Source organism: Aythya marila (assembly GCF_965140915.1).
Source record: "Aythya marila genome assembly, chromosome: 6".
NCBI lineage: Eukaryota > Metazoa > Chordata > Aves > Anseriformes > Anatidae > Aythya > Aythya marila.
Window position 1 is genome coordinate 21,397,690 of NC_139047.1, and position 26,291 is coordinate 21,423,980.

Consider the following 26,291-nt stretch of genomic DNA (forward strand, 5'->3'; position numbering starts at 1 on the left):
ATATTCACCATTGACACATCCATTCATCTGTGCAGGGTCATTGGAAATCCTCTTTCTCTAGTTTTTCCTTCCCTTCAGGGAGCAATGCTTAAAAGAGCAAACCCCTGGTGTGAGGAGATAGAAGGATTCTCAGCGTGGCCAGTGGTGCCAGGAATCGAATTAAAGTTGTCCATTTGCAGATGACTATACACTCAGCTCCCAGCATATTCAGTATGGGGCTTGCTGCTGACGTGTTATTTGAAATGCTGTTGGTGACACTTTGTTGTATTTCAAAAAAAATAAATAAAGAAAAAAATCAGGGCAAAAAGTCATTTCTCACAAATAAGATAAAAAGCTGAATTTAAAAATGCACATGGTTCCTGCTGTTCCTTTTAGGTCTGGAGGTTGTTAAGGATCATGTGCCAGAGAGGTAAATAATTACAGAATTTACTTCTTTGGGTAATTTAACACTTGTCACTTATTCTGCTATTGTTGACATCTCTATTTTGGCATAAATCAGATTTTGACATTACTAAACCTACAATTTTGTTTTTCTTCACACGCATTATCTCTTCCATGTGAAAGGCACTGGGAAGACACGGGCTGCCATGGAATCTGAAATGACTGCAGTCAACACGAAGAGTGCCTCTTTATTTCAGTTTCATTTCCTGTTAATAGAGATGAACTTGGTGAATGCATTGGGGCACGTTTAAAATTTGTCAAATGGAGATTCTGTAAAAGGAGTTCTCTGAATTTAAAGAAGTCTCTGTCAGTTTTGAGGATGAAAGGACAAGCATTGTTAACTGTTTGGTCGCCTGCCCCAGCTCCCGCTCCAGCAATACGATCGTACACCTCCATGCGTGGGTGTCAGGGCTTGATGTGGGCTATCCCTATCCTTGGTGACTACACGGACTTGCTAGGACATTTAATTCTTGCCAGTAATTTCAAAAAAATTGCAGGCAGAGGGTATTTTTCCTGTGAGTAACGGTGGCACGATCTGCCGCCAACATAAATCGCAGTCTCTTCAAGGAACATCAGGAAAGGGAAGTGGGAGAACAAGTTGGAGGCTACAAATTACACCACCACCTAATTATGCAGCTTTATTCATATGACTAGAGAGAGCGCCACATGCATGTTAGCAACACAGAGGCCTAAATTATAGACATTAATAACAACTTGAGGAAGAGAGCAGGGAATCATTCAAACTATTTAAAATCTCTGTCATAGCAACTTTTGGCTTTTTATAGAGCTAGCCCAGAAATATAGATTAAATTTTCTTTTTCAACTGAATCACATAGGTGGTATCTTTATGCAGTGCATATGAAAGTAAGATCATTGTTCATCCAGTAACTAGCATTTCTATACCTAAGCATTCGAGGTGTTACAAAGAGGTAACATTACAGTGAGATATTTTAATCTAGTTGAATGACCTTACACAAGGGGAAGTATTTTCCAAGAGGGGCAGCCCAGTAATGAGGGTGAGGTGTGTCCTAAAACAGCCCAGAGCTCATTCTAGCTTATCAACTACTGCTACAATTCCTAATTTGTGGGGCACCAGTGCTTTTTCTGGGCAGTCTATCATTTAAAGTGCTGTGAGAGACAGTTTAATCATTTTAAGAGTATGCTGTGTAACTGATCTTGGAAGTGCCCAGTACTCGCCAGAGATTTATTGAAAAAACATTTGTAGCATGACTGTCTTTCCTTTGAAAATAGTCAAAATATTAAAAAAAGCAGTCATGCTCAGCAGCAGTTTTCATTGATGCATTTAGTGCATTCCTTCTCTTTAGCAATCCAGACCTTTTTAAGAAATGTCATTTCTGGTTATCCTCAATATAAAATGGCCCATCAAAGCTACCTTGGTGCAACCTTACCTCTTAAATACCAGCCTGTGCCCTCTAACCATTTGTTATCAAGTAGCTTTTAGTTCAGTCATGGCAAACTCTCTGTTTAATACCTAGAAAGAATAAGACATAGATATGGCCTGAGGTATTTTTCATTAAATTATATACAGGAATTTATTTAAAATATTTTAGATATATACTTGAAAAGGTGGCACAAGATCTCTGTGTCATAATGCGTCTAAATATTTATTTGCCTAAGGAAAACAGTATAAAGTGTTTTTTTGTTTGTTTGTTTGTTTGTTTTTAAAGTAACAAAAAAGTTAAGTGAGGCCATGAGCAAACTTAAAGACTTCCTTAGCCTTGGAGAATACAAAAAAAGTTTGGAGTTTGGAGGTTCTGCGTCATTTTCCTGTCTTTTGTGTGCTAATATTTCTAAAGACCTCTTAAATGTGGTTTCCTTGTTCCTACTTTCTACTTTGCAATCTCAGTATTAGGTATATCTTTAGACCAGCTAACCCATCTACTGCTGCTGCCGTGGGCTCAGTTTTCACCTGCCACTCAGTGACTGAGCTGACATTCGCCGAGATGGGATCTCTCCACATGAATTCCCCTGGCCTTTGGGGCTGAGCTTGTTTAAAGGCTATGCCGTATCTGTAGAGTTAAATTCCTAAAGTGAGGGGCAGTCACGCAACCTGGCCTTCATGTAGAAACCAGAAACATGCTTGATATGTGGTAGGAACAGGAGGCGTCTTTGTTAACTTCAAAAACCTTTGCTGTCCTATTTTCTGACCACCCTTTAGCACCATTGCTCTTGATTTGGTGCAGCTTTAACTTTGAGATAGAGGACAGTTGTAGAAATGCATGCATAGAATTGGGGGAGGGGAAAGGGGAGATGGGGATCATATATGTCAGATACAGGAGGAAAGATGCATCAGAAAGATCTGTGTCTCTGCTGGAGGAGGTCTCCTGGCTTGCGGTCAGGGAATAAACTGCTACCATTTATAGAGTATAAAAAGCAGTTAGCTGAATGGTTTTTACCTTTTTATGAATAAAACTGTGCTGTTCTCTATGCAGTAATATTCTTATAGTATGTTGCAGTGCAGCAAGGGGCCTGCTGAAAAAGGGGTAACTTGAAATTTCTCAGAAAGACTTGCATTTGGGATTGCAGTTATTATAATCTGTACCGGGATAGCTCAAAATGATTTTTTTTTCTTGTTGTGTTCTTTTTCTGTCAGAAAGATTCTAGACTAGTCATTGTGCCATCACTAGAGACAAACATCATCCTCGCTCTGTGAGGGGAAATAAATTTGTGTGCAATTACACATAAAAACACACAGACACATACACACACACACCTATTTTCTTTAAACTAAAGCTTTATATTGTGGCTCTTTAAAAAAACATATAAAACACAAATATAGAATCAAAACTGTAATAGCAAGGAACATATTTTCTATCTCATGCTGCAGGGCATAAACTAATCGGCTGCTGAGAACAGGCAGGAACCCCCCTTCAACCTTGTGTTGTTTTTCATTACACAACTGGCTGTTTGCATTATGGTTTTTATTAGAACTTGATTGTTTAATGACAAAGATACAGAATTATGCTAAAATAAATAGAAAGCTCCATAGTGCAAAAGCAGAAAATAGACTCTATGAAAAATAAAGTAAAAGTCAAGTACTGCTACATTCTAGCATGCTCACCCCAGTCCCTCACGAGCCAGTGGATGTTTTCCTCATTCATGCATGCATTTTATTAATTAACCCCACACACCCACCTAGCCAAACTCACAATTTAAATAAAAATAAAATGCAGTTTTAAATAAAACTGCATTTTATAGGACCTGGTATTCTTCCTTTTGCTTCTTTCATTTTTCCATAACTAATTTTAATCAGGGTAGCTGTGTACTAGAGTGCTCTACCTTTAAAGAAAGACCTACTAGGCAAGCCTGCGTGTTTAAGCCAATCTAAAGTGTGTGGAATAATGTCTGCTCTAATCCAAAGGATTCCAGATCTGTTGGACAAATGTTCTCATCTGCTGTAATGCATCTATTGTGTTGCTTTTGTGAATGTGCCATAATAGAACAGTAACCTTAACAGTCTGCAGAGGTAGTTTGTGTGGAAGCATTTGGACAAGTGGCTGCTTCTGCTTGGAACAATTAAGGTGGATTTTTTTTAATTATTATTATTTCTTACAAGACAACGGACAAATAATGCAAAACACCATGTGAGACAGGTTTATATGGTATTCCATCCAAACTGCTCTCTTCTCTTTAAAAAAAATAAATCAATAATATTGCTTTGAACAAGAGAACAGAGAAATCTGTGCTGTTCTGTACTCAAAGGCACCCTACGGATTATGTAAGGTACCTTTTGTTGAAGGGCAGCCTATGGTTGATGCTGGGGCCTGACTGGGAGAAGCTGGGCTGTAATATTGGAGTTTCACTGATGAAGAAAAAGTAACATCTGTGCTGCTATAGAAGGTGCAGTAGATTTCATGTGGAATCCAGTTTCTGCTATGTCTGCTGTCTTCTGGTTCACTAGTCCTGAGAGAAGCAACTCCAGTGCTCACCATAGGTTTTGATGGCAGTAAGCATTCTTCTCCTGCCTGGTCCTGCACCAGTGGAGGGTGCTCACCCTCTGAGGCCTCAGAGGCACTAGCCTCTGAAGCTACAGGTGCCTGCCCCTGTAGCTTCGCCTCCTTCCTTCCTTTACTTTCCAAACTTCAGAAATTTCCTACGCTAGTCCATATTCACATATCTGTGACACTCCAACTCAGAGTAGCAGCCTGCAAGTGGTGTAACAAGTAAAATTTGTTAGGTTCAGTAAGAAACAGTAAGAATCTGTTATGGAAGGCTTTCAGGAATAGACTAAGCAGGCCCAGAGAGATACCAGAAGGAAGATTCTCGATTTCTATTAAAAGTCAGGTGTTGTTTGGGGTCAGCTTCTTAGGTGAACAGACTAGTGTTTTGTAGGCTTGATAAAATGCTGATGGATCTGAGGGTGAAAAGTGTGGGTTTTTTTGGTTTGTTTGTTTATGTGTTTGTTTTTGTTTTTTGTTTTGGTGCTAGAATGTAGAAGGAATGCACTAGGGTCATCCCGTTCTCCCCCCCCCCTTTAATTTTATGTTAGAAATAAGATGCTAATTGTAGTTTTATAATGATGCTTATGATGCCTCCTGTGGATGCTACAGTTGTGTCAACCTCAGTTTTCAAAGTACTAAAAATATCATAACGTAGGGTATTGAAGGACTTATTGATGAGCAATTGATGTTTCAGAGCATCTGCGCTTAGTAAAATCAACAGTACAAAATGCGTATTTTGTATTTTAGAGCATCAGGTTGTCACTCACAAATGATGTGAAGTTTAATGCATTATTCAGAAGTACAAGAGGAAGCAGTCCAAAGCAGCTGTTGAGTCTCTCTTATTTTATTTTATTTTGCAGAAAGCAGAGCTAAGTGTTTGACTTAAAGACGCAGGGTTTGGAATTGCACAATGCAGTAGGCAGCAGCACTAAAAATGTTGGATCTGTGTACAAATTCAGTTCAGACTTAAGAAACTGGAAGATATTTTGATCTGAAAGCTACAAAAATCCATCTGGGAATGAGTTCTGGGTGCATTTTTTTCTTTTTTCTACTTTGTAGTGCAAAGAAGTGCATACTACAAAATCAAATGAAACTGGCATTAATTTGGTAGTCTCAGTTCTCATAGTCCTATTGATTCAGAAAGCTGCAAACAGATATGGAGGCTTATAGGCTGCATTTAGGACTACTGAAGTTTGGGGGCTAGGGTATATGAAAGTTGTAATGAGAACACTCATTCAGTAAAGGAACTCTTCGTAGCCTCTTATCTTGCGATTCTGATATAAAAATCTTAGTTCAAGAGAATTAAAGCCTCCATCATTTTGCTGGTGGTTTCATTATTGATTGCTCATCTTTATGCGCTTCCTTCCAAAGTCTTGGCTGCCGACACAAAGCTTCTCTGGCAGAATCTCTACTAAGCAAAACAACATTTGCATCCCTATGTATTTCTCCTAGTGGGAGACAAAAAAGTAGTCTTGGTCATTTCTTATTGATAACTTTAAATATTATGTCAGTCTCAGATCAATCTGGTGAGAGAATGGTGGCTATTCCTGAGGATTCACTCTGGATATTTAATTAGCTGGAGCTTGTACATGCAATTTATTTTCTTTTTTTGCCTCTTTCAGCATTTGTTAGGTACTAGTATTGATATGACTAGTGCAGTGAGGTATACGTCCAGTTAAATTGAACTTTCTATTGATGAAAACTTACCTCTTGCTGATATCTGTGTTTATTAATAATATATGTCACAATGTTACATTTTTAGAACTGTGGTGTTGTTTGCATTATGAACTTTTGGGGAGTGCAAAATAGGTACTAGGAATTAATGATATTTTAAATTTGTAGGGAAGACAGCATTAGTTGTGTATACATGTGTGCATATGTGTAAATATATATTATATTTATATAATTTTATTTTGAAACCAAGCAATTTGCTCTGTTTTTTTTTCTCTAGCATTTTCAGCTGTTGCTGGGGAAGGAGTACTGACAAGTGTTTCTTCAAGTACCCCTTTTTAATGGTCATTTTTGTTCATTATCATTCAGCTGATGACAACTACATTTATTATTTGTATATTAATGACTGGAAATCGTTAGGTGATGGAAGAGCAGTCAAACAAAGCTAGGTGGAATTAACTTTATGCATGTCTGGTGGGTGGTACCTGATTTACAGTACTCCATGCATTCCTCAAATAATCTCTGATTTACAGAGCTAAGCCAGTCTAGCACAGTGTTTTGTTCAGTTTTAATATTTGTTCTGGAAATCGAACCCCAAGTATTTTCTAATATATTTTCAGAAAAAAAAAAATACTATATTGCAGTAAATCTATCATCACAGCTACCAATTCCTTGAGCTTAATTATGACACTACTAAATGTGAAAATCTATTCAGCGCTAGGAACACTTTTCACATTACATTCACGCTAAAGATTGGCTGTTAAGAGCTCATTACTGGTAGTTTTCTAAAGAGCGGTTTATTAAACACTGTTACCTAATAAGCATCTTTGGTGGTGCAAATTGCTGAAAACAGTAATGAGTCTGATTAGACTTCATTTCAATTACGACAGCTTGTCTAGAAAAAAAAAAAAAAGAAAAAAAAGAAAGAATCTCTCCTTGATGCTTTGGAATCTGGCTACAAGGCATTACATGGTTGAAAAGGAAAATGCCACCTCTGTGTTTCCTTTCCACAGTTCAATAATGAATAGAGACCTGTCCAAGTAGCCGTCCAATTTAACACATTGGAAAACTAGATGGGCAGCATTGGAAGCACAATCCAGTTTGCTTAAGAATTCTACAAAGGCTTTTCAGATAATATATCTAAATAGGGTCATATTTAGATTTCCTCTGCTTCACTTGCATAAGAATATAAAGCAATAAGTAAGAGAGAATTAAAATGATATACTCCTACCTGTTTTGCAGTGGTTATGCATTCCTCTGATTACTGGAATCTACCTCTCAATTGCTGTATCTGTAAATCTTTTCACAGTACCTTATAATTCAACCCATTTCTTTTTCTTTTAAGTTGTACTTTTTTTTTTTTTCTTTTCCGAAATACCAACCAAGCTTAATAAACTTGTACTGTCATTGTCAAGTACTTCAGTAAAGATTTTCTAGTTTCTGAACTTAGTTTTTGCTGCCAAATATGTTTAGCTGTAATAATGCTAACCTTTCTTTAAGTCATTCCTGTGTATTTGCACATTCTGGATTAAAAGAGAAATGTTAGCAAAATTGTAGTGTTCCTGATGATAGTGTATAACATTTTTATACTAAATTCATGTGGATGCAGTTTTATAATATTGTTTGACATAAAATTGGATGGAGAGTTTTGTAACTAAAATCTTGTAATAAAATATGAGTTTAGAAATTACAAAAGAAGAATGCAAATAGAAGATGTGGTGCTGCTGAAGGCAGAACATTGGACTGGGGTCTCGAGTGTGATTGAACTCAAAATTCTGTCCATTCAGTTGACAGCAAATTTTAGAAATGTTCAAATTCAATAAAGATTCAAAGCCACCTTACTAGACATGGGAAATAAATTAGAAACTGAGCTAGTGCAGCAAATACCAGAACTCTCTGTCTATAGTTTAATGAAATATAACTACATGTATATTTACATGTATGTAAGAAAGAAAACGTATGTTTTCTTTGATTTTTTTTAATTAAAATTACACGAAATCCAAATACTGGACTGAATATTATTTACATGATCCGCTGCTTATTAATTGTTGCCAAAACTAAAAAGGTAAAAATGTGGGCACATTTACCTCCTTCACAATAATTTATCAACTTCAGTGGTTCTAATGGCTTTAAAGTGACAGGAGAAACTCATGAACCTTGTAAACTGGGCATCAAATATTGACACCAAAAACCTTTTGGCTTTTTTTGTGATGTTACCTTTCTACCTTCACTTTGAGATTCTTACAGTTAACTGTGACATCCTGTATATTTTGTGAAAGGACTTCTATCGGGTGAATCATAAAACATCAAGTAAAATAGTGTTGTGTTGTTTTTTTTGTTGTTGTTGTTTGTTAGTTTGTTTTTTAAATCATACAAATGCAAGTGTTGTTATTCAGCTATACAAATGTGTGCCTGTAGTGAGCTTTGAGATGCTAATCAGCAGAGCTTGACTTCTGTACCCTGAAGCAAATTTTAAAACTATTTCATCATTCGGTCACTACCTATACCATTACAATATGGACAACATTACAGAAAAATAACACAGTTTATTGTTACTTAAGCTATCAATGGGGCACAGCCAGTTATTGATATCATCATTGCAAGGCTTAGATTTTTGTTCTCTTAAAGGCTGTTTACAGAAAAGGCTGAATTTGTGTGATAGCTGCAGAGGAATGTGACATTTTATCAGCTAGGTTCTATCATTTCTTTCTGTTTTTAAAGCCAGAGCATTATTCTCTTCTACTCCTTGAAACGCCTGTGCACTCTGTGACATACGGTGTGTTTCAAGACCTGGCTCAACTTTTCCTGTTGCAGAATGAACTTTGCTCTTTTTGAGAAAGGAAAACCAACATATCACATGAGATGTTAGCTTCTTTTCCCTCCCACTCTCTCCAGTAAAAACGTGAAAATACCAGCATACACAGAGTTAAATTTCTCAGCTAAGGCATTCTCTCACTTATGCACATGTGTAAAATATATAAAAGTATATCCATAGAGATATTTCTATATTTGTCTATAGAAAATTCCTTGTTGTTCCTCTCTCCCTTCCCTGGATAATTTGTCAAGCTAACTAAACAATCTATATAGTTCCTTTAAAATGCTCAGGAAACAGTGGAGTCAGTCCTAAACTAAGAGCGTGGAAAAAAAAAAAAAAAAAAAAAAAAAAAAAAAAGATAGAAAGATTTATATTCTATTTTTTTCAGTAGCTAAATCAGATACATTTTACTGAATGAGCGAGAAAGAATCTTTGGAATTTGTGGAATACAATAATTGAAAGGTTTAAGTGGGAAAAAGATTTAGCTTAGCTTAGTGTTTCTAGAATGTCAGGTCTTTGGTTATGCTTCTGCTTTTAATCTTGTTTCTCTGCTTTGGGGGGAACAGGAAGGAAAGGAAGGGTCAGCTGCGTGCACAGCCAAGCCTGGGCAGGAGCCGTGCCGGAGCTCAGTTTTCCCTGTGAGCGTGATTAGTACAGTCCTGATGACTTGGCTAAGGTGTTCCCTGGCTTGGGAAGGAAATCTCAGGTTCCCTGGGATAACATTAGCCCTTCTTGCAAAGTCATCTTGCATGTTGAAATACATACGTTGGTTTTGTTGTAGTTTTTTAGTGGAGAGACAGAGTGAATACATGGCTTGATAATACAATCCTTTCATGCGGGATACTACTGCGTTTTGGGAAGGCGGTGAACGCCAGCTCTCACCGCTCTGTGCGCTTACAGTGGAAAGAAATGTATGTGGTTGTGTCTGGGGCAGCAGGGAAGGGAGAGAGAGCGTGGCAGAGCTCTGCTGAGAGCTCTCTGCTCTTAATCCTGGGCCACGTCAGGAGCGTGCTAAAGCAGTTTATCTTCATATGTCGTCTTGTATATAAGAAACAACACTAAACCCACCAAAACTCATTTCATATGTAGCTTTTTCCACAGCCTTCAGATCAAAGTTATTTTCTTCAGGCTGGACTAAATTATACGCAGGTCCCAGGAGTGAAGGACACTGAATTAATGCACTATGTCACCCAGTCCTGGCTATAGAATATTTTTATCGAAGTGTGAGACGCAACATCTCTTTACTATTTCATTAAAAATTAATGTGCAGATTGCCAAAAAGCAAAATGCATAAATAACAAACAAATTCTGCAACGGCTTTGTACACTCTGGAGTCATCTTAAGAGGGATTTTTTTTTCCTCAAGTATCAGATTACTTCTATATATACATTTAATCAGTATTTGTTCTCGTTTAGCTAATTAGCAGAGGTACTCTAATCTCAGTAAAGCAACTGTTCATACCTTTCCTGTGCTGATAGGTTTTGGAATAAGCACCTTAAAAGGAAAGCAGTATTCCTAGTTACAGGCTGAGCATTGTGCTGTTGGCCCATATAAATTGACGTTTTTACTCTAGTTATTTAGGCATATTGAGTCAAACCTGACTACAGTTATTTGAAACTTCCTGAAATTGATCTTTGCCTTCATATTTGTAAGGAGAATAGACCTGGCTGTATAAATCTCTGAAATTAACCTTGTCTGGCTATATGAAGCTAGGAAATAAATACACACACACACACATATATATTTATTCTTAAAGCATGGTGATTGAAAAATAAATTGAAAGATATAATGTCATGGAATAAATAGAGATTTATACAGAGTGCTGCTGCTGTTAATTGGATGGAAATATATTTTAGATAACTTTTGTTATGAAACTTGTGCTTGTGTTTTAGAGCAAGACTATTTTCTAACATTTTGGAATGGCATGACATAAAAAATAATTCATCCTCACCTAAATCTCCATTTATTGTGCACCCACTTTGTTCAAATAAAGTATGTCCCTTTATGGCAGTTTTAACCCCATTTATCCTCATACACAAGTGCTCACCTGTTATTTACTCGCATAAGAGAAGGTCGATACTGCAGAACAAGGGGAATGCTGTGTTGTGACATAAAACATACATATTCATTAGCTCCGCTGTCCCTATGGACATGTGTGGTATGTCCTGATGATCTTCATTTGACGAAGGAAGTGGGCGTAAGAAGGAAATTGTTGTAATGGATTTAAGATACATGAAAAAAAAAAGGTTTTTAAAATGCTTTAATTACAGTGAGAAAGCAAGCAATAATTCTAAGTATGAATGAAAACAATTCTGTAAAAGGAAAAAATTTCCTGAATTGCAAATAATAACAGTAAATGAAAAACTATAGATTTGAATATTTGAAAATTACCATTTTCAAATACTAGTATTTTTTCCCAGAACAGCTTAGTTCAGGATCTGAATGTTCCATGTGATGCTCCCTCCCTAGTGCTGGAAATTCGTTCCTTTTGCCTCTCATTTACTTCCTAAAAAACAAGTTCAGCGTTCTGTGTTTCACCTGCTGCAGTAGATTACATGAAATACACAGTAAAGCAGGGAGTGTATTTTATCTGCTCCCCTTTTAAGGGTTTGTGTTATGTTCTTTCAAGGAAAATGTGCCTCAAACTCAGGCTCTGAAAGGGGTACCAAGGAAAAGGCTACTTCTGTTGGTTTCTTCTTTAAAAAAAAAAAAAAAAAAAAAAAAAGAATATTAGAGCAGAATCATGCTCCAGGTCTGAGCTATTGTGGTTTTAGAAATATACATAAATACTTGTGCCAAGTAGCCAAACTCTGTTTATTTATGACTATATTTTACACTGTAAATATTTTAATTCTCAGAATCACTACAATTATCCTGCAGTAGTTATACTGATGGACATGTTTATATAGGCTTAAATTGCAGATTACATGGTATATTACATCTATGCAAAATACACTATACCTATAAGTGTATTCTGCTATAAAAAGTACGTGATTGTTTTTTTTTGTTAGTTTAAGTTATGCTTACTTTTGTTTGCAATTACTGTTCTTCTGAGTATTGTCTCAGAAATTATTATTTCCTTATTTCTTTGGCAATTACAAAATATTCTAGGACCTTTAAAGCATGGTATATTCAGAGGTACTTGAAGGGAACAGCTTAAAAATATAAAGCCTAGGAAGTGGAAGCATTAATAGTAGGTGAAAAGAAAACACATTCCAATTATTGTCTTCCTTAGTGTGTTTTCTAGTTGGTATAGGAAAGTGTCATCAACAAATGAATACAGTGAGGGCAGACTGATATAGTAAAATATTTTAAAGATAAACTGCAATTAATCACAAATGAGACCAATTCTACATATGGAATGGTTCTGACACAGACGTGCATCAATCAATGTCTTTACTTGTGTTATGCGATGATAGTGCATCAATGTGATTATGCTGTATGGGGCACAGAACTGAGACTGTTTTTGTGCTTACGGACTGCTGCCACAGAGAAACCGATACCTCTGAGGTGGGCAGCATAGCTCCTGTCCATGTCATCTATGTCTGTGGGCTGCTGCTTGGTTGGCTCATAGATCAAACCTGCTTTTGCTGGCAAAAGTTAGCATTTGCTTGCTTGACTATTCATTCTTCTTTCATAAGTCTTTAGAGGCTGATGGATCTGCTAAAGGATGTTTAGCCAGAAATGGCTTTGTGATTATCGAAGGCACTGCTTTATGTAAATGGCAGGGAGGGGACTTGGAGGGAGAGAACTCATTTGCTGCAGATGTATTGTAATTTGCTGTCCTGAGGTGCGAAAGTGTGATTTAAAAGGAATAATCATTTGACAGTATTTAAATTAGATAATTGGGATGTATTCATCTGAGACTACAAGTCTAGAGTTATGCTCTTTACTGGTTCCAAGCTCTCCTAAAATATGTTGAGTTTTTGTTACTGCTTTTATCTTTAAGTGCTGTTGACATATATGTGATCCTCAATATTACTCGTGATTTAAGTGTTTTGTTTTAAAGATTGAAATGTTTTCACTATCCCTGCTAGATGGAAATCATACTGTAAACACCCTGCCAACAGCTTACTCCAACTGATGCATGTGGTGTGCATAGGCTGTATATAATAAGAAGACCAGACCCCCACCAAGAAAATACTGAGTACACTTTCCAGGTCTGTTTTCATGGGTTTGTAGCTGTCGTTTAATGACAAAAGCTTCCAGAGCTGGCCCCGTATGGCTGGGCAGCTCAGTTGGAGGCTCATCCTTCCACCAAATCCTTTGACGTCAAAGGAGATCCTCACGGACTAGAGCAGAGGTCTTCACTGAGTAATTAGAAAATAAATGTGGGAATCATTTTCTTTCTCTCTCTCTCTCTCTCTTTTTTTTTTTTTTCCCCTCTGCAAAACATAATTAGCTCAATCCACTCTTCAAAATCCCTTCTGTTTCCAATTAAGAGAGATCAGTTGCACTATCTTCAAATAGCTGAAATTATGCTTATTAATAAAAAATGGAGTGTAAAAGAAATGTTTTATCTTGAATTAATTTTTATTATTATGGGACACATGACAGTACACAGTCTTACAAAATATTATCAGATTTAGAAACCAGGGAGTTGTGTGTCCTACATCTTGAGCAGTGGTTATAGAATGACTCATTTATTCAACTTTCCCATGCTTAAGAAGGACTTTCAAATGCGGATTTAGGGCCTGATCCTAATAGTAATGACACCTTCACACCTTCAGCTCTCAATGAAGTACGAGTTTTGAAAGTCCTGTTGTGTTCCAGTGAAGTGCCCATTTAAGTCAATACCTATTTTGGCAGAGCTGATCTCTGCATGTCCACAAGAAGCGATCTGTAGACTAAAATCATTATCTTCCGTTGTGTAAATACAGTGTCTTCGTAATTGGAGACAGCTGAAAAAGTGTTCAGTTGGTAGGGACAGCTTTTGGAGTCTTTTGCTAAACGTGTAAGCAATTTGAAGTCATGAAGTTCAAGTCAGCTTACAGGTCTAGAGGGAAGAGGCTTGATGCTACTCAGAGCTGAGGTTTTGGATTTGCTTCCTTGCTTGCAAGAGTATTTCCCTACAAATCTGTTATGGACAGTTATCAGAAATATCTCATCTGCTCGTTCACCCTTGGAGCAGTCTACCCCTTTTCAACAGAGCATCAAGCAGTTGCTCAGAGCATGTTTAACCACATGCCTAAAGTATAGAACCTTCTTCAGCAGGTTTACAAATGAACTTGCAGATTTGTGTTAGATAGGGCCTAAAACACTGCAGGGATGAACAGGGCAGAAATTAGAGAGACCACAACGGGAGAAGAATTACTTTCTTTTGCCTCAGATATATTGAAGTAATGTTTGGAGTCCCCTGATTCAAGCGGGAACTCTGGTAGCTGGTTGGGAAGGTTGGTGTACTGCCCTGTTTCTGGTTCCCTGTGCACAGTAGCTGCATATCGTACAGGTTTTGTTCCCCGGCATCTCTGAAAGTGCAATGCAACCTCTGCTGTTATTGTCAGAAAGCCACAGTTGCTGTTGATTTAAATTTAAGTTGATTATATTATTAGCAATGTGAATAGATGAGAGAGGTGTACTGAAGTCCCAGTGTCCTTTGTCTGTAAAGCCAGTTGTTGCTAAATCTGGTTGGGTAGAAGGTGCTTGCTCTCATCTGGACTTGGTGGGATGCAGTAAATCCTTTGTTGTGTTTTCGCCTAGTGTGGTCTTAGCTAGTATTTCTGCACTTTTCCAAGCCTTTTAGGAAAACATTTCAGCAGAAGTCTTTCCCTTCAATTGAAAGGAAAGGGTTGTTATTTATTTTTGTCCTCTGTAACAGATCTAATCCTGTAAGGGGCTCAGCAGTGTCACCCAATACTGAGGTGGAGGGATCTTTGCATGCGCAAACTCAATCGAGATACTAGAAGGATCGGGCCGCTCAGGACATCCAGGCTGTGTAGAATATTACTTGTTTAATTTTGCATTCAGATTACAAAGTTGTTTTTTCCTAACTTTAGCATGATTTTGTTTTGTCTTGTTTTGTTTTTCTGTCTGAATTTGTAAATAGACTTCTGCCATATGTAATGAAGTATGTGAAACTGATGAAGAATTATTTATTAGATTTTATGTTTTAGGCTTAGTGCACAAAATAAGAAGGGGAAAAAAGAATGGTCAAACTCTTAGTTCAAAATAATTGAATAATAAAATTGTTGACTGTAATTACTTTAAATGTAATTCACATAGATTCAACTGGAAGAATTATCGAGGAGGGATGTATAGCAGGGCTGTCAGGACAAGGAAAAATAGATACCACTAAAAAAGCCTACACTGCCTCTTCTATATAATGTATTAAATTTATCTTAAAAGCAATTCTCTGATAAGTACATACCTGTACTTAAAGAACAGAATCCCTTCCTTTTGCCTTTACAGCTCATACCGGCACAGTTTATGCAGTTCATGAATGTCGATAGCTCAGAGAATTCCTAGGTTAGCAAATATTTATTTATTTATTTATTAAAGCATTTAGCCTTGTAGTCTGAATTTTCAGTAAGTTATTAAGCAAATGCACTATCTTCAGGACCATGGTTTATGTCAGAGTTTCAAAAATGCATTAAAAAAATTTTGCAACTTCTAAGTATGACCTTATTTACCTGATTTTAGATGTTTATATCATCATTTAAATCATTAATAAAAAAAATGCAGGCAAGTATGACAGCTCAAGCAAAAAGCAGCTAATAAAATACAATTTGAAATATGGAAAGCAAATGGCTCTCTCACTAAGTAATTTGGGGGAAAAAATGTGTTTGCATAACTAAAAGAAACTACAACTTTTTTTTTTTTTTCTCCTAAATCAAACATTAGACTCCTATCAAACACTTACTGAACTATTAACAAATGAAGTTAAACCTGGCAAAGTTTGCTGCTTTTTTGATTATATCAAATTGAGGAAATGTCTCTTTGTGCCTCCAAGTCAAGACCATTCCAGTGGAATCCCTGTAAATACATATTTCTTCACTGCATACTAATGCAAAAAATATGCTTATGGTTAACTATTAACCTATGCTTCCAAATAACACTAATGATTGCAATGTGCTGGAATAAATGCTCATGTTTCATGGGATGAGAACAGTCCTGTTCTCTTAAGCTTATCTAATCAAAGCCTAATCCTGCCTTTACAGCCTTTATTAAATGCATCGGTATTTAATATGCATCAATAAATAAACTTTCAATTATTGTGCAGTGAGCATATCCAAAGATAGCATGACAATGCTATCTAATGCAATCTAGCAATTATTCCAAATAAAGAATGTTGATGATGTGATTTCCCCCCCTCCTCATATAATGGATAGTTCAGATTTTCTGGCATTCCTCTCCAGCCTCATAACAAGGCAAATAAATTAGTCCTAGACAAATAAAATTCAAATAATTGAATTTTTACACCATCTAAATAGATGTCCCCACTGTGACTTAGAGATAGAATTGTTTTATTTAAAAAGCCTTAAAATTTATTCTAAATGAAAAGATCAATTGGTGATTTTTTAAACAATATGTGAAAAGTATTTGTTATGCTCTGACCTAATGTATTATCTCTTTAAATAGTCTTCCTTTACAAGCTGTTAAGACAATGTGCCAAAAGTGTATTCATTAACTACAGTACAAGTACTAGCTCAAATGGTCTGCTTCATCCATGTCTGTTTTCCCTTCTTTTACTAAAGTTTCAGTACTGCTTTAATTCATTCTTTGCTAAGAGTCTTTCTCATGGTATCCATTCATTAGAATCTAACGAAGCATCAACCTGCTCAAGTTCGTGTGCATCTCTGTAACAGAAGCTTTCAGTGGTTTGGTAACCTTATAAGTCCCTGATCACAGAACACAGACAGTTTGTTTGTTTGTTTGTTTATAGGACTAACGCATCCGTAGGTCTATTAGGCATTTTACATTACAGGAATATTAATATTCTTTCATTTTAAAAGGGCTTGAAGTAAATCCCATGACACTAGAGAAATTTTAGATACTGATTACTTACAATTGGCTGTTGGTGATTTGTTCTCCAGATTTCCAGCTGAATTTAACAAAGTATGATTTCTGAAAAGACTCTCACGGTTCCTCATTAAAATTACATTTTTTTCATATGAGCATGATTTCTATAATTTCACTCAATTTCATGATACATTTACCCTCTTTGAAAGGCAGTGGCTGAAACATCAGAAACAATTAGTAAAAAAGATTGTATTAATTCTAAATGAAAGAAATAAATCTGCCAAAAAATCAGTCTCAGAACTGCATTTGTCAAAAATGCTTCTCTGAATTAACTGTTATAGGGTAACTGTATAATTGTTAACAGACATTTTTCTTGAGTTGTCAAAATGTTTGAAAAATGAGAGAGAAAGAGAACACTCAGGAAAAAAAAAAAAAACAAAACAAACAAAAAAAAAACACACAAGTAATCAATGGCATGCTCATGTGGACTGAGATTTGCAGTACTTGTACTAATAAAATATAAGGCACAATTAGAGGTACTTTGCAGCTTTCAGGCTAAATTTAACCGATTTGGTAATTTGTAAATACGTGAGTCCAAAAATAAAAATGAAGAATCCAAATTCAAATTAGTGCAACTGCAATAAAATATAATTGCAAATGAATCTGTTGCTTTATTCATTTATTGTGTAATTACTGCAATCCTTCCCACCTTGTTTTCAGTATTTCTTAATCATTAAGTCGGAAGCATGACAGCAGTGCCAGCCCTGGCATGATTCTCTTTGACTAAAACCTTGTAAATTAACACAATTAGCACAGCATCATCCTGCTAATTAACTTCCAATGTCTGGTGCAGTGGTTTTGCAAACAAGGAAGAGGGAGTCAGAAGGGAATAAACATGCCATTCTGTTACCAAACTGTGTGCTGTGTTAGGTTTAGCTCAGCGAGGCTAAGCTGGCCATGTCAGATGCCAGAGTCAGGCAATGAAGAGCTAAAGGGGTTGGGGAGAGAAACAGGAGGGGGTAGGAGCTGTCAAAATAGACTGCAGTAATTCAGAGGGGAGCTAGTGCCACAGATGCTTCATTTCGACTAGGCCTCCTCCTTATCAGGGAATCTGTGCCAGAGGGCACAAGACTGTTTGCAAAAATCACTTTTGGTAATACGAGAAAGATTAAGGAGGTCTATTTGATACAGATGTACAAAAATCAGCAATGTGCCTACCATGCATAGGTAAGAGTTGGAGGGGGTTATCTTAATGCTTGTAAATATGCACAGTGGATTACTGTTAGGGGGAATAATTCACATCACATTATTTGCAAGATTAATTGCTTCAAAATGGCAATTGCATCCTGTAATTTATATATAGGTAGTTTATTTTTTGTTGTTGTTGTTGTTTGTTTTTTTTTTTTTTTTTTTTTTTTTAATAATCTGCTCTGGAAGACATGGAAGTTTTAGGGACTTACCTTCATTTCTTTTTCTTCATTTTTTTTTTTTTAAACCCTCTTTCTTTGTACCCTGGAGGCTGTTTGGGGGGGCGGGGGGGAAGGAAAAAGGAGAGAGCAAGCAAGGAGACCGACAGACAAGTCATGCTTGTTTTTTTTTTTCCAGAGCCTCAACAACAGAACTGAGAGGCAGAAAGGAGGCAGTTGTAATTCATACCGAGTTGTAGGCTTTGTGTGATGAAAGCGACGGAGCGCTGCCTGGGAGATTGCTTTGCTGCACTCCACGAAGCAGATTTGAAACTGTCGTGGACCACTTTAGATGAGAGTTGGATTATGGAATGACCTGCTATGTCTGTGTCATATTGTTCTGCGCAGGGTGCATTATACTGTGCTAACTAGGTGTTCAGTACCAAATAAGAGAGGTATCCTAGATGTGATCTGTCAGCTGTGTCTCATATTTTTATATTGGTTAACATATAAAACTGAAACAGTGATGAGAGAGGACAGAGCAGTTGGGTACCTTGTATGTTATAAATAAATCTGCACTCAGAGTATTTAAATTGTACCAAGTCTTATTTAATTACTTTGAGAAATCTGGCACTACCTATATATCTACCTTAAAAACAAAAAATATCCTCCCCCTACTGAATCAACATTAAATGTGCCTCAGTGTATATGTGCCTATAAAAAACCAATCTGACTGTTTATAGTGCTTCATCAGGGTATTGTATGTTTTTTTATGTTTTTTTCTTTAAGGGTTTGTGATGTTAAGTACAGTGTTTCAGAGAGCTGAAGAAGTTAACAGGTGGTACACTCAAGAACTTGCTTAAGATATTCAGGAAAAAGGCCAAGTTTGCTGTTAACTCTGTTTTTCCCTGCTGCCCTAGGCTTGAAGATGCAGTGGACGCCGGAGCATGCCCAGTGGCCAGAACAGCACTTTGATATCACTTCCACCACCCGGTCCCCTGCCCACAAGGTGGAAGCCTACCGGGGGCACTTGCAGCGCACCTACCAGTACGCCTGGGCCAACGATGACATCTCAGCTCTCACTGCCTCCAACCTCTTGAAAAAGTATGCAGAAAAATACTCCGGTATATTGGAAGGCCCGGCCGAGCGGCCCATTCTCAGCAATTACTCTGAAGCTCCCTCAGGGCTGGTGAATGGTCGGAAGAATGAAAGTGAGCCCTGGCAGCCTTCGCTGAATTCAGAGAGTGTGTATCCCATGAACTGTGTCCCAGACGTTATCACCGCCAGCAAAGCCGGTGTAAGCGCAGCCCTCCCTCCCACAGATGTCTCGGCCAGCATTGGGAGTTCACCTGGGGTGGCCAGCAACCTGGCTGAACCCAGTTACTCCAGCAGCACCTGTGGAAGTCACACTGTTCCAAGTCTTCATTCAGGGCTCCCATCTCAGGAATACGCCACAGGATACAATGGCTCATACTTGCATACCAGTTACAGCGGCCAGCCAGCACCTGCACTTCCGTCCCCTCATCCGTCCCCCCTGCATAGCTCGGGGCTTTTACAGCCGCCACCACCACCGCCGCCACCACCAGCCCTGGTCCCCGGCTACAACGGGACCTCTAACCTCTCCAGTTACAGCTACCCATCTGCCAGTTATCCTCCTCAAACTGCTGTTGGCCCTGGGTATAGCCCCGGGGGTGCCCCGCCACCTTCAGCATACCTGCCATCAGGAATCCCTGCTCCGACCCCGCTGCCCCCCACCACCGTCCCCAGCTACTCTTACCAGGGCCATGGTCTGACTCCCATTGCACCGTCTGCCCTGACAAACACTTCAGCCAGCTCTCTCAAAAGGAAAGCTTTCTACATGGCAGGGCAAGGAGAAATGGACTCCAGTTATGGAAATTACAGCTATGGCCAACAGAGATCTACACAGAGTCCCATGTATCGAATGCCCGACAACAGCATTTCAAATGCAAACAGGGGGAATGGTTTTGACAGAAGTGCTGAAACATCATCCTTAGCATTTAAGCCAACAAAGCAGCTGATGTCCTCTGAACAGCAGAGGAAATTCAGCAGCCAGTCTAGCAGGGCTCTAACACCCCCATCCTATAGTACTGCTAAAAACTCACTGGGTTCGAGATCGAGTGACTCATTTGGGAAGTATACCTCCCCAGTAATGAATGAGCACGGTGACGAGCACAGGCAGCTCCTTCCTCACCCAATGCAAGGCCCGGGACTTCGTGCAGCTACCTCATCCAACCACTCTGTGGACGAGCAACTGAAGAATACTGACACACACCTCATTGACCTTGTTACCAATGAGATTATCAACCAAGGACCTCCCGTGGACTGGAATGACATTGCTGGCCTAGATCTAGTAAAGGCCGTCATTAAAGAGGAGGTTTTATGGCCAGTATTGAGGTCAGATGCATTCAATGGACTGACTGCTCTACCTCGGAGCATCCTTTTATTCGGACCTCGGGGAACAGGCAAAACGTTAATGGGCAGATGTATAGCTAGTCAGCTGGGGGCCACGTTTTTCAAAATCACTGGCTCTGGCCTTGTCACAAAGTGGTTAGGAGAAGGAGAAAAAATTGTCCATGCCTCCTTCCTTGTGGCAAGGTGTCGCCAACCCTCAGTGATTTTTGTTAGTGACATTGATATGCTTCTTTCTTCTCAAGTGAGTGAAGAACACAGTCCAGTAAGTCGGATGAGAACCGAGTTCCTTATGCAGCTGGACACTGTACTGACTTCTGCTGAGGACCAAATAGTAGTAATTTGCGCCACAAGTAAACCGGAAGAAATTGATGAATCTCTTCGAAGGTACTTCATGAAACGACTTTTAATCCCACTTCCTGACAGCACAGCGAGGCACCAGATAATAGTACAACTGCTCTCACAGCACAATTATTGTCTCAATGACAAGGAGGTTGCACTGCTTGTCCAGCGCACAGAAGGCTTTTCTGGACTAGATGTGGCTCACTTGTGTCAGGAAGCAGTGGTGGGCCCACTCCATGCCATGCCAGCCACAGACCTTTCAGCCATTATGCCCAGCCAGTTGAGGCCAGTTACATATCAAGACTTTGAAAATGCTTTCTGCAAGATACAGCCTAGCATATCTCAAAAAGAGCTTGATACATATGTTGAATGGAACAAAATGTTTGGTTGCAGTCAGTGATACTACTTAAAAAAAAAAAAAAAAAAAAAAAAAAAGTAATGAATGTTGGCACACACAGAACCTGCTACATAGGGTAGAGAACCCTTTTCAGTAGTGTTAAAATTGCAAAGGGTACTGGGAAGACTAAAATTTACCTTGCCTCTAAAGAGCCAGGGTAGACTTGAAGGAAAAGTGCATCAAACAAGAGCTGCTGATCTGAAAAAGCCACACATGACAGAAAGCGCATGTTGATGCTCAGTTCTGTTCAAGCTAGACAATACTCACCAAGGAGCAAGGTGCAAGTGGGTTGATTTCAGAAGGACATGAACCCTGTGTGTTGATTCCATTCTGCTGTTCTTGAGATTTAGTTGCTGTCAAGTGCCTGAAGTGGTGCTTTATTTTTTGTTTGCCTCACAATTACATTGGTGGCATGTGCTAATATAAAGAGCTTTAACTTCAAACATTATTGGACTAAAGAGATGAACGGTTGTGTTGCGACAGAGAACCAGATTTTTGCTATTCTAAGAGCAACAGTATTCCTCAATCCTGTCTGTTCTGTGGTGTTAAACTAAGAACAGGTAAAACAGGGTAATGGTAATCTGGACCTTAATTTCTGCAGTTCATTTCTTTTAATGTTCTGTCTGCAAAAACTCAGGAAAGTGATTGTGATTTGTACAGTACCTCAAAGGAATGTGTTGAAAGCACTATGTACTGCTGAGAGTTATAGGCTAGGCTTCAATGTTACTTTATATTAAATATGTATGTTTACCTCAACAATTGGAAAATGGCAAGGAAAATTACTTTGAATGTATCCAGGAAAAAACTAAAGTGTGATATGACTGAAGCTTTACAGGTTTTTTTTTGTTGTTGTTTTGTGTTTTTGTTTGTTTGTTTTGTTTTGTTTTGTTTTGAAATAGAAACAGAAGAATTTCCTAGTGTTAAGAAATGGTTCTTTTGCCAATTTGTCAGATCAAACCAGAATGATTTTTCTTGTTGGTAAACTGTAAGAGTTTTCAGCATATCGCTCCTTGATAATTACGTGATACAGTCTTTAGAAGGTGCATAGATGAACAAAGAGCCACTTAATTGGTTTAACAGCTGAAACAGTCAACTGTAAGATTTGGTAGGACTCTGAGAGGCATATTACCTTAAGCTGTGACTGCTTACACGGCTCTGGTCGTGGTTTTGAGGTTATTTTGGTGGAGCTGTAGGGAGTGGAATCAGTGTAGGTCACTGCCAGAGCTATGGGTTGCAGAGCTGTTTATAGCAATGCAGTAGACTGTGACCAAACAAACAGTACAAATAACAAAGCAAAACCGAACCCTCAAAGTACATTTATTTTTATTCCTAAACTGTAAAGTTGAGTTTTTGTTTTGTGCGTACAACTCCATTGTCCTTAATGCAATCTTCATTTAGCATCCATTAGAAATCTTCCAGGCTGGAGTGTGCCCACCATTATTTCTACCTCAGTTTTGTTACATTTCTCTTGGAAAGCAAAGTAAGAAATAGGGCAAAAACCAAAACCAACACAGAAGTCAGATTACATTAGGAATGTGAACCTGCTAAACGAGTTTCAGAGAGCTGCTGGTTTTCCCCTGAAGTCAATTTTTCTCTATGCTAGTGCTCTTTATCCCCCTATTTCCTCCCCCAAATACACATATTCTGGTGTCTTCCTTCTGGAAAGACAAGCTGGCATGTGTGGCATTTTGCTCAGTTCCTCTCCCATCCTCCCCCCATCTTTCTTTTTATCCTTTAATGCTTTCTGTACAACTCTTTTTGTGACAGCTGACTGATGTTGGGTAATGTCTCTGAGCAGGAGCAGTGTATGTTGCAGCTGCCCAAAGCCTCTGCCATCACGTGAGCAAAACAGCCTTGCTTTTTTGAATGTATTTTTTGTTTGTTTACTTTAAAGAGACAGTAACAAAACTGTTGTGAAGCACTGGCTTTTAATGTTTCTGTTAAGTAATGTACATTCAAAACCATTGAATAAATGCACTGAAAAGCCCCAAGAAGAGAGATACCAATCTGTTAGTAGATCATGCTTGTCTTCTCAAAAATTGTACAGATCTTGTCTGTTTTGTTAAACCAATGGAGACATTTAGCATTCAGAAACCTAATGAGGGATTTTGTGATATTGCTGGAAATTTATGACTATTGATTACTACTTTCCTTTATCTTTCTTTTAATATATATATATATATATTTAGATAGAACATGCTAAAAAAACAGAGCAAATAAACCAAAATCTAATTTAAGATGGATTCCTGGCAAACATTTTGTCTATCTAAAACTTTATGTTCTAAGCATAAAAGTACCATTTTAAAAACAGTGCCTTTCATGAAGGATGTGGAAAGTAAGATTTAAGTACATCACCTGCTTTTTTTTCTTTCTTTCTTTCTTTCTTTCTTTCTTTCTTTTTTTTTTTCTCTTTTTCCTTTCAACAGCAATTAGAGTCCATGGTCTTTGTTAATGACCCAGTCTTTCTGCTTCCCTAAACCTCCACAGGCTGCTTCCTCATCCTAGTCATTTCACCATCCTCATATTTGGGAGATTCTGATGTCCCCACTAGCGTAGGTTCATGCTGATTACCCTGGCAAGTACACTATTGCAGATCGCTGACCCAATTTCTGTCTTAGACATTCCCTTTTGTAGCTGCCATTGAGCTGTGCTTGTATGAAAGGCTCAGGCAAATAAACCAACTCTTGTTTAAGCCATTTCTGCTAAAACTGTACTCCTAACAGATTTTGCAGCTGGTAAAATTAAGATTACCTCCAGTGTGATTTTTTTACCTCTTTTTTTTTTTTTTTTTCCCAATAACAAAACTAAAAGCAAATTAAATTGTAGTTGGTCCCTTTGGCTTCCAGCTTTAAATCATTCTCTTTAAAAAGTCACTCTGGAAATGGATTTTTCAAATGTTAACCAAAGTGACAAGTGGGCAGGAACTGAGATGTTGTGAAAACGCAGCTTCCACACACACACACGCATGCTCACGCTTTCCAGGCTTGATTCAGCTTTGGGGCATCAGAAGCTGAAAACTTCACCCCATCACAACAGCAGCTGCAAGGAGTGGAGGACAGAGCCAGACTGTTACCCATATCTTTTCTTACCAGCAGCTATCCTTGGCGTCACTCAGGAAGGGTGTCTATAGAATTTGGCAAGATCTTGGCTTGGTACTGTTAACAGGAGATGCCTCCATCTTTTCTAGCAGTTTATGGCCACCTTAACTCCTCTGACAGACCTTTCACCAACCCAGGGGGCTCAGCTGGCTGAACTCCCCACCACGTACTCTCCTTCCTTCTATTTTCCTATCTCCTCCTGCATTTAGCCCTGTTTTCTCCCTAGTGAGCAGGAGTTGGCACGCTGCTGTTCCTTCGTCCCTCTTGGCAGCCTCCTCGTCAAGGAATGTCCAGGAAGGGCTGAAGCATGATGCTGAAGCTGAGTCCCCCTGAACTTGAGTGAGTCCCAAAGGTTAGGACTGTTTTTGAGAAGAGAGACAAAGTATGTTCTAATGGTATCCTCAGGATGAAATACTAGCGAGTTTTTGACATACCCATGGTAGAAAGCTGTTTGCTGTCTTTAATGACTGAGCAAAGTCAGGGTCTGCTGCCACAGAAACACCCAGTGGTTTGCTGGATTTTAAGGAACGTTAAATGGTTAAAAAGCAGCTGCTGTGTCAGCTTATCACTGCAAATGCTTTGTGTAGTATTTTTATGTGTGGATCCCATTCTACATCAGCTCATTTTCTTCCTTGTACCTTCAGTAACAATTCCTACGGCAACAAAAATAAAATAAATTGGAGGAATATTTCTGCAAGCTGAAAGATCAATATCAATTCAAGGAGGAGTTCATAATGACCTTATGTGAGACAGAAATGGAAATACTCTGTACTTCTGGCATGTTTCTCTTCAAAATATTTGGAACATTAGTGACAATATAAAAAAGTTTGCTGACTGAGCTGATCAATGGAATGTGAAGGCAGTTTACTTTAAGGCTATTTACTTTCACACGGATTATTTATCTATTAGTCAGTCTGCATTCTACTCAAATGCAGATAGATGGGCAAAATGTTTTCTTGAGGATTACAAATCTACTGAGGGGATAATCAACCATCTGACTAAAATACATAGGCTAAACACCATCTGAGTGTTTAGCTGGTCTTTACCAGCTATTTGGAGGCTATGCTCTGTATAATGGTACAAGGTCATATTTAGGTGTTTTTTTTTTCTTAGGATTTTTTCACTAGGGGATCATCTAATCAAAAAGATCCAAATTAACTACTATGTTGATATGTTAATATGTTGCAAGTAAATTTGGGGATCCAACCAGGGTTTTCACTATCCACAACTACATATGACTTCAGGTAAAGAGATGTTCTTGTAATCCCACTGCATTTCTCTCTGAAGCACTCTGTTGTGAGGGAGAGTACATAACTCAGATCTGAAGGATACACTTTGTCACAAAACAAGGCCACCAAAGGTTCTAGGGCCTCCTACCCTTTCACTTACACCAATCTGAAGGTAGTATAACCTTGTTGACTTAGAGGAATTACTCCTGATTTTTGCCCTTGTTAGGAAAGTCGTCCCTCCAATGTATAATAATCTATGTCTGTTGATTTTCATCATGAGCTCTGAAAGCTAACCTTGTCCTCACAGCACTAACTCCTTCCATCTCGTATGTGTGCATGTGTGTATATAATATTTATATGTGCATACACACCATGTCCAAACAATGGCTTTGTCTCTTTACTTAAAAAAAAAAAAAAAAAAAAAAAGTCATTTAATCATCTGCAGATTTATATGAAGCACATGAGTAAACATGGAGATATTAGTATTTCAGAATTCAAAAAAACCCAGCTGTGCTGGTGACTAACCAATACATGAACTGAA

The 26,291-nt window shown here is 38.2% G+C and overlaps 1 protein-coding gene across 4 annotated transcripts in view; it reads left to right on the plus strand.

The window, feature by feature from the left end:
• The window catches only part of FIGN (fidgetin, microtubule severing factor), a 96,978-nt gene extending 75,102 nt beyond the window's left edge, over nt 1-21,876 (plus strand). For 2 of the 4 annotated variants that reach the window (XM_082762944.1, XM_082762945.1), the window contains one exon: nt 19,175-21,876. In XM_082762944.1, the coding sequence (XP_082619070.1) occupies nt 19,175-21,426 (2,252 nt within the window). In that variant the 3' untranslated portion in view covers nt 21,427-21,876. Of the gene's footprint in view, nt 1-18,453; nt 18,791-19,174 lie in introns of those variants that run through there. The other 2 variants (XM_082762943.1, XR_014317721.1) reach the window with 2 other exon arrangements.
• Nucleotides 21,877-26,291: the final 4,415 nt, after the last annotated feature.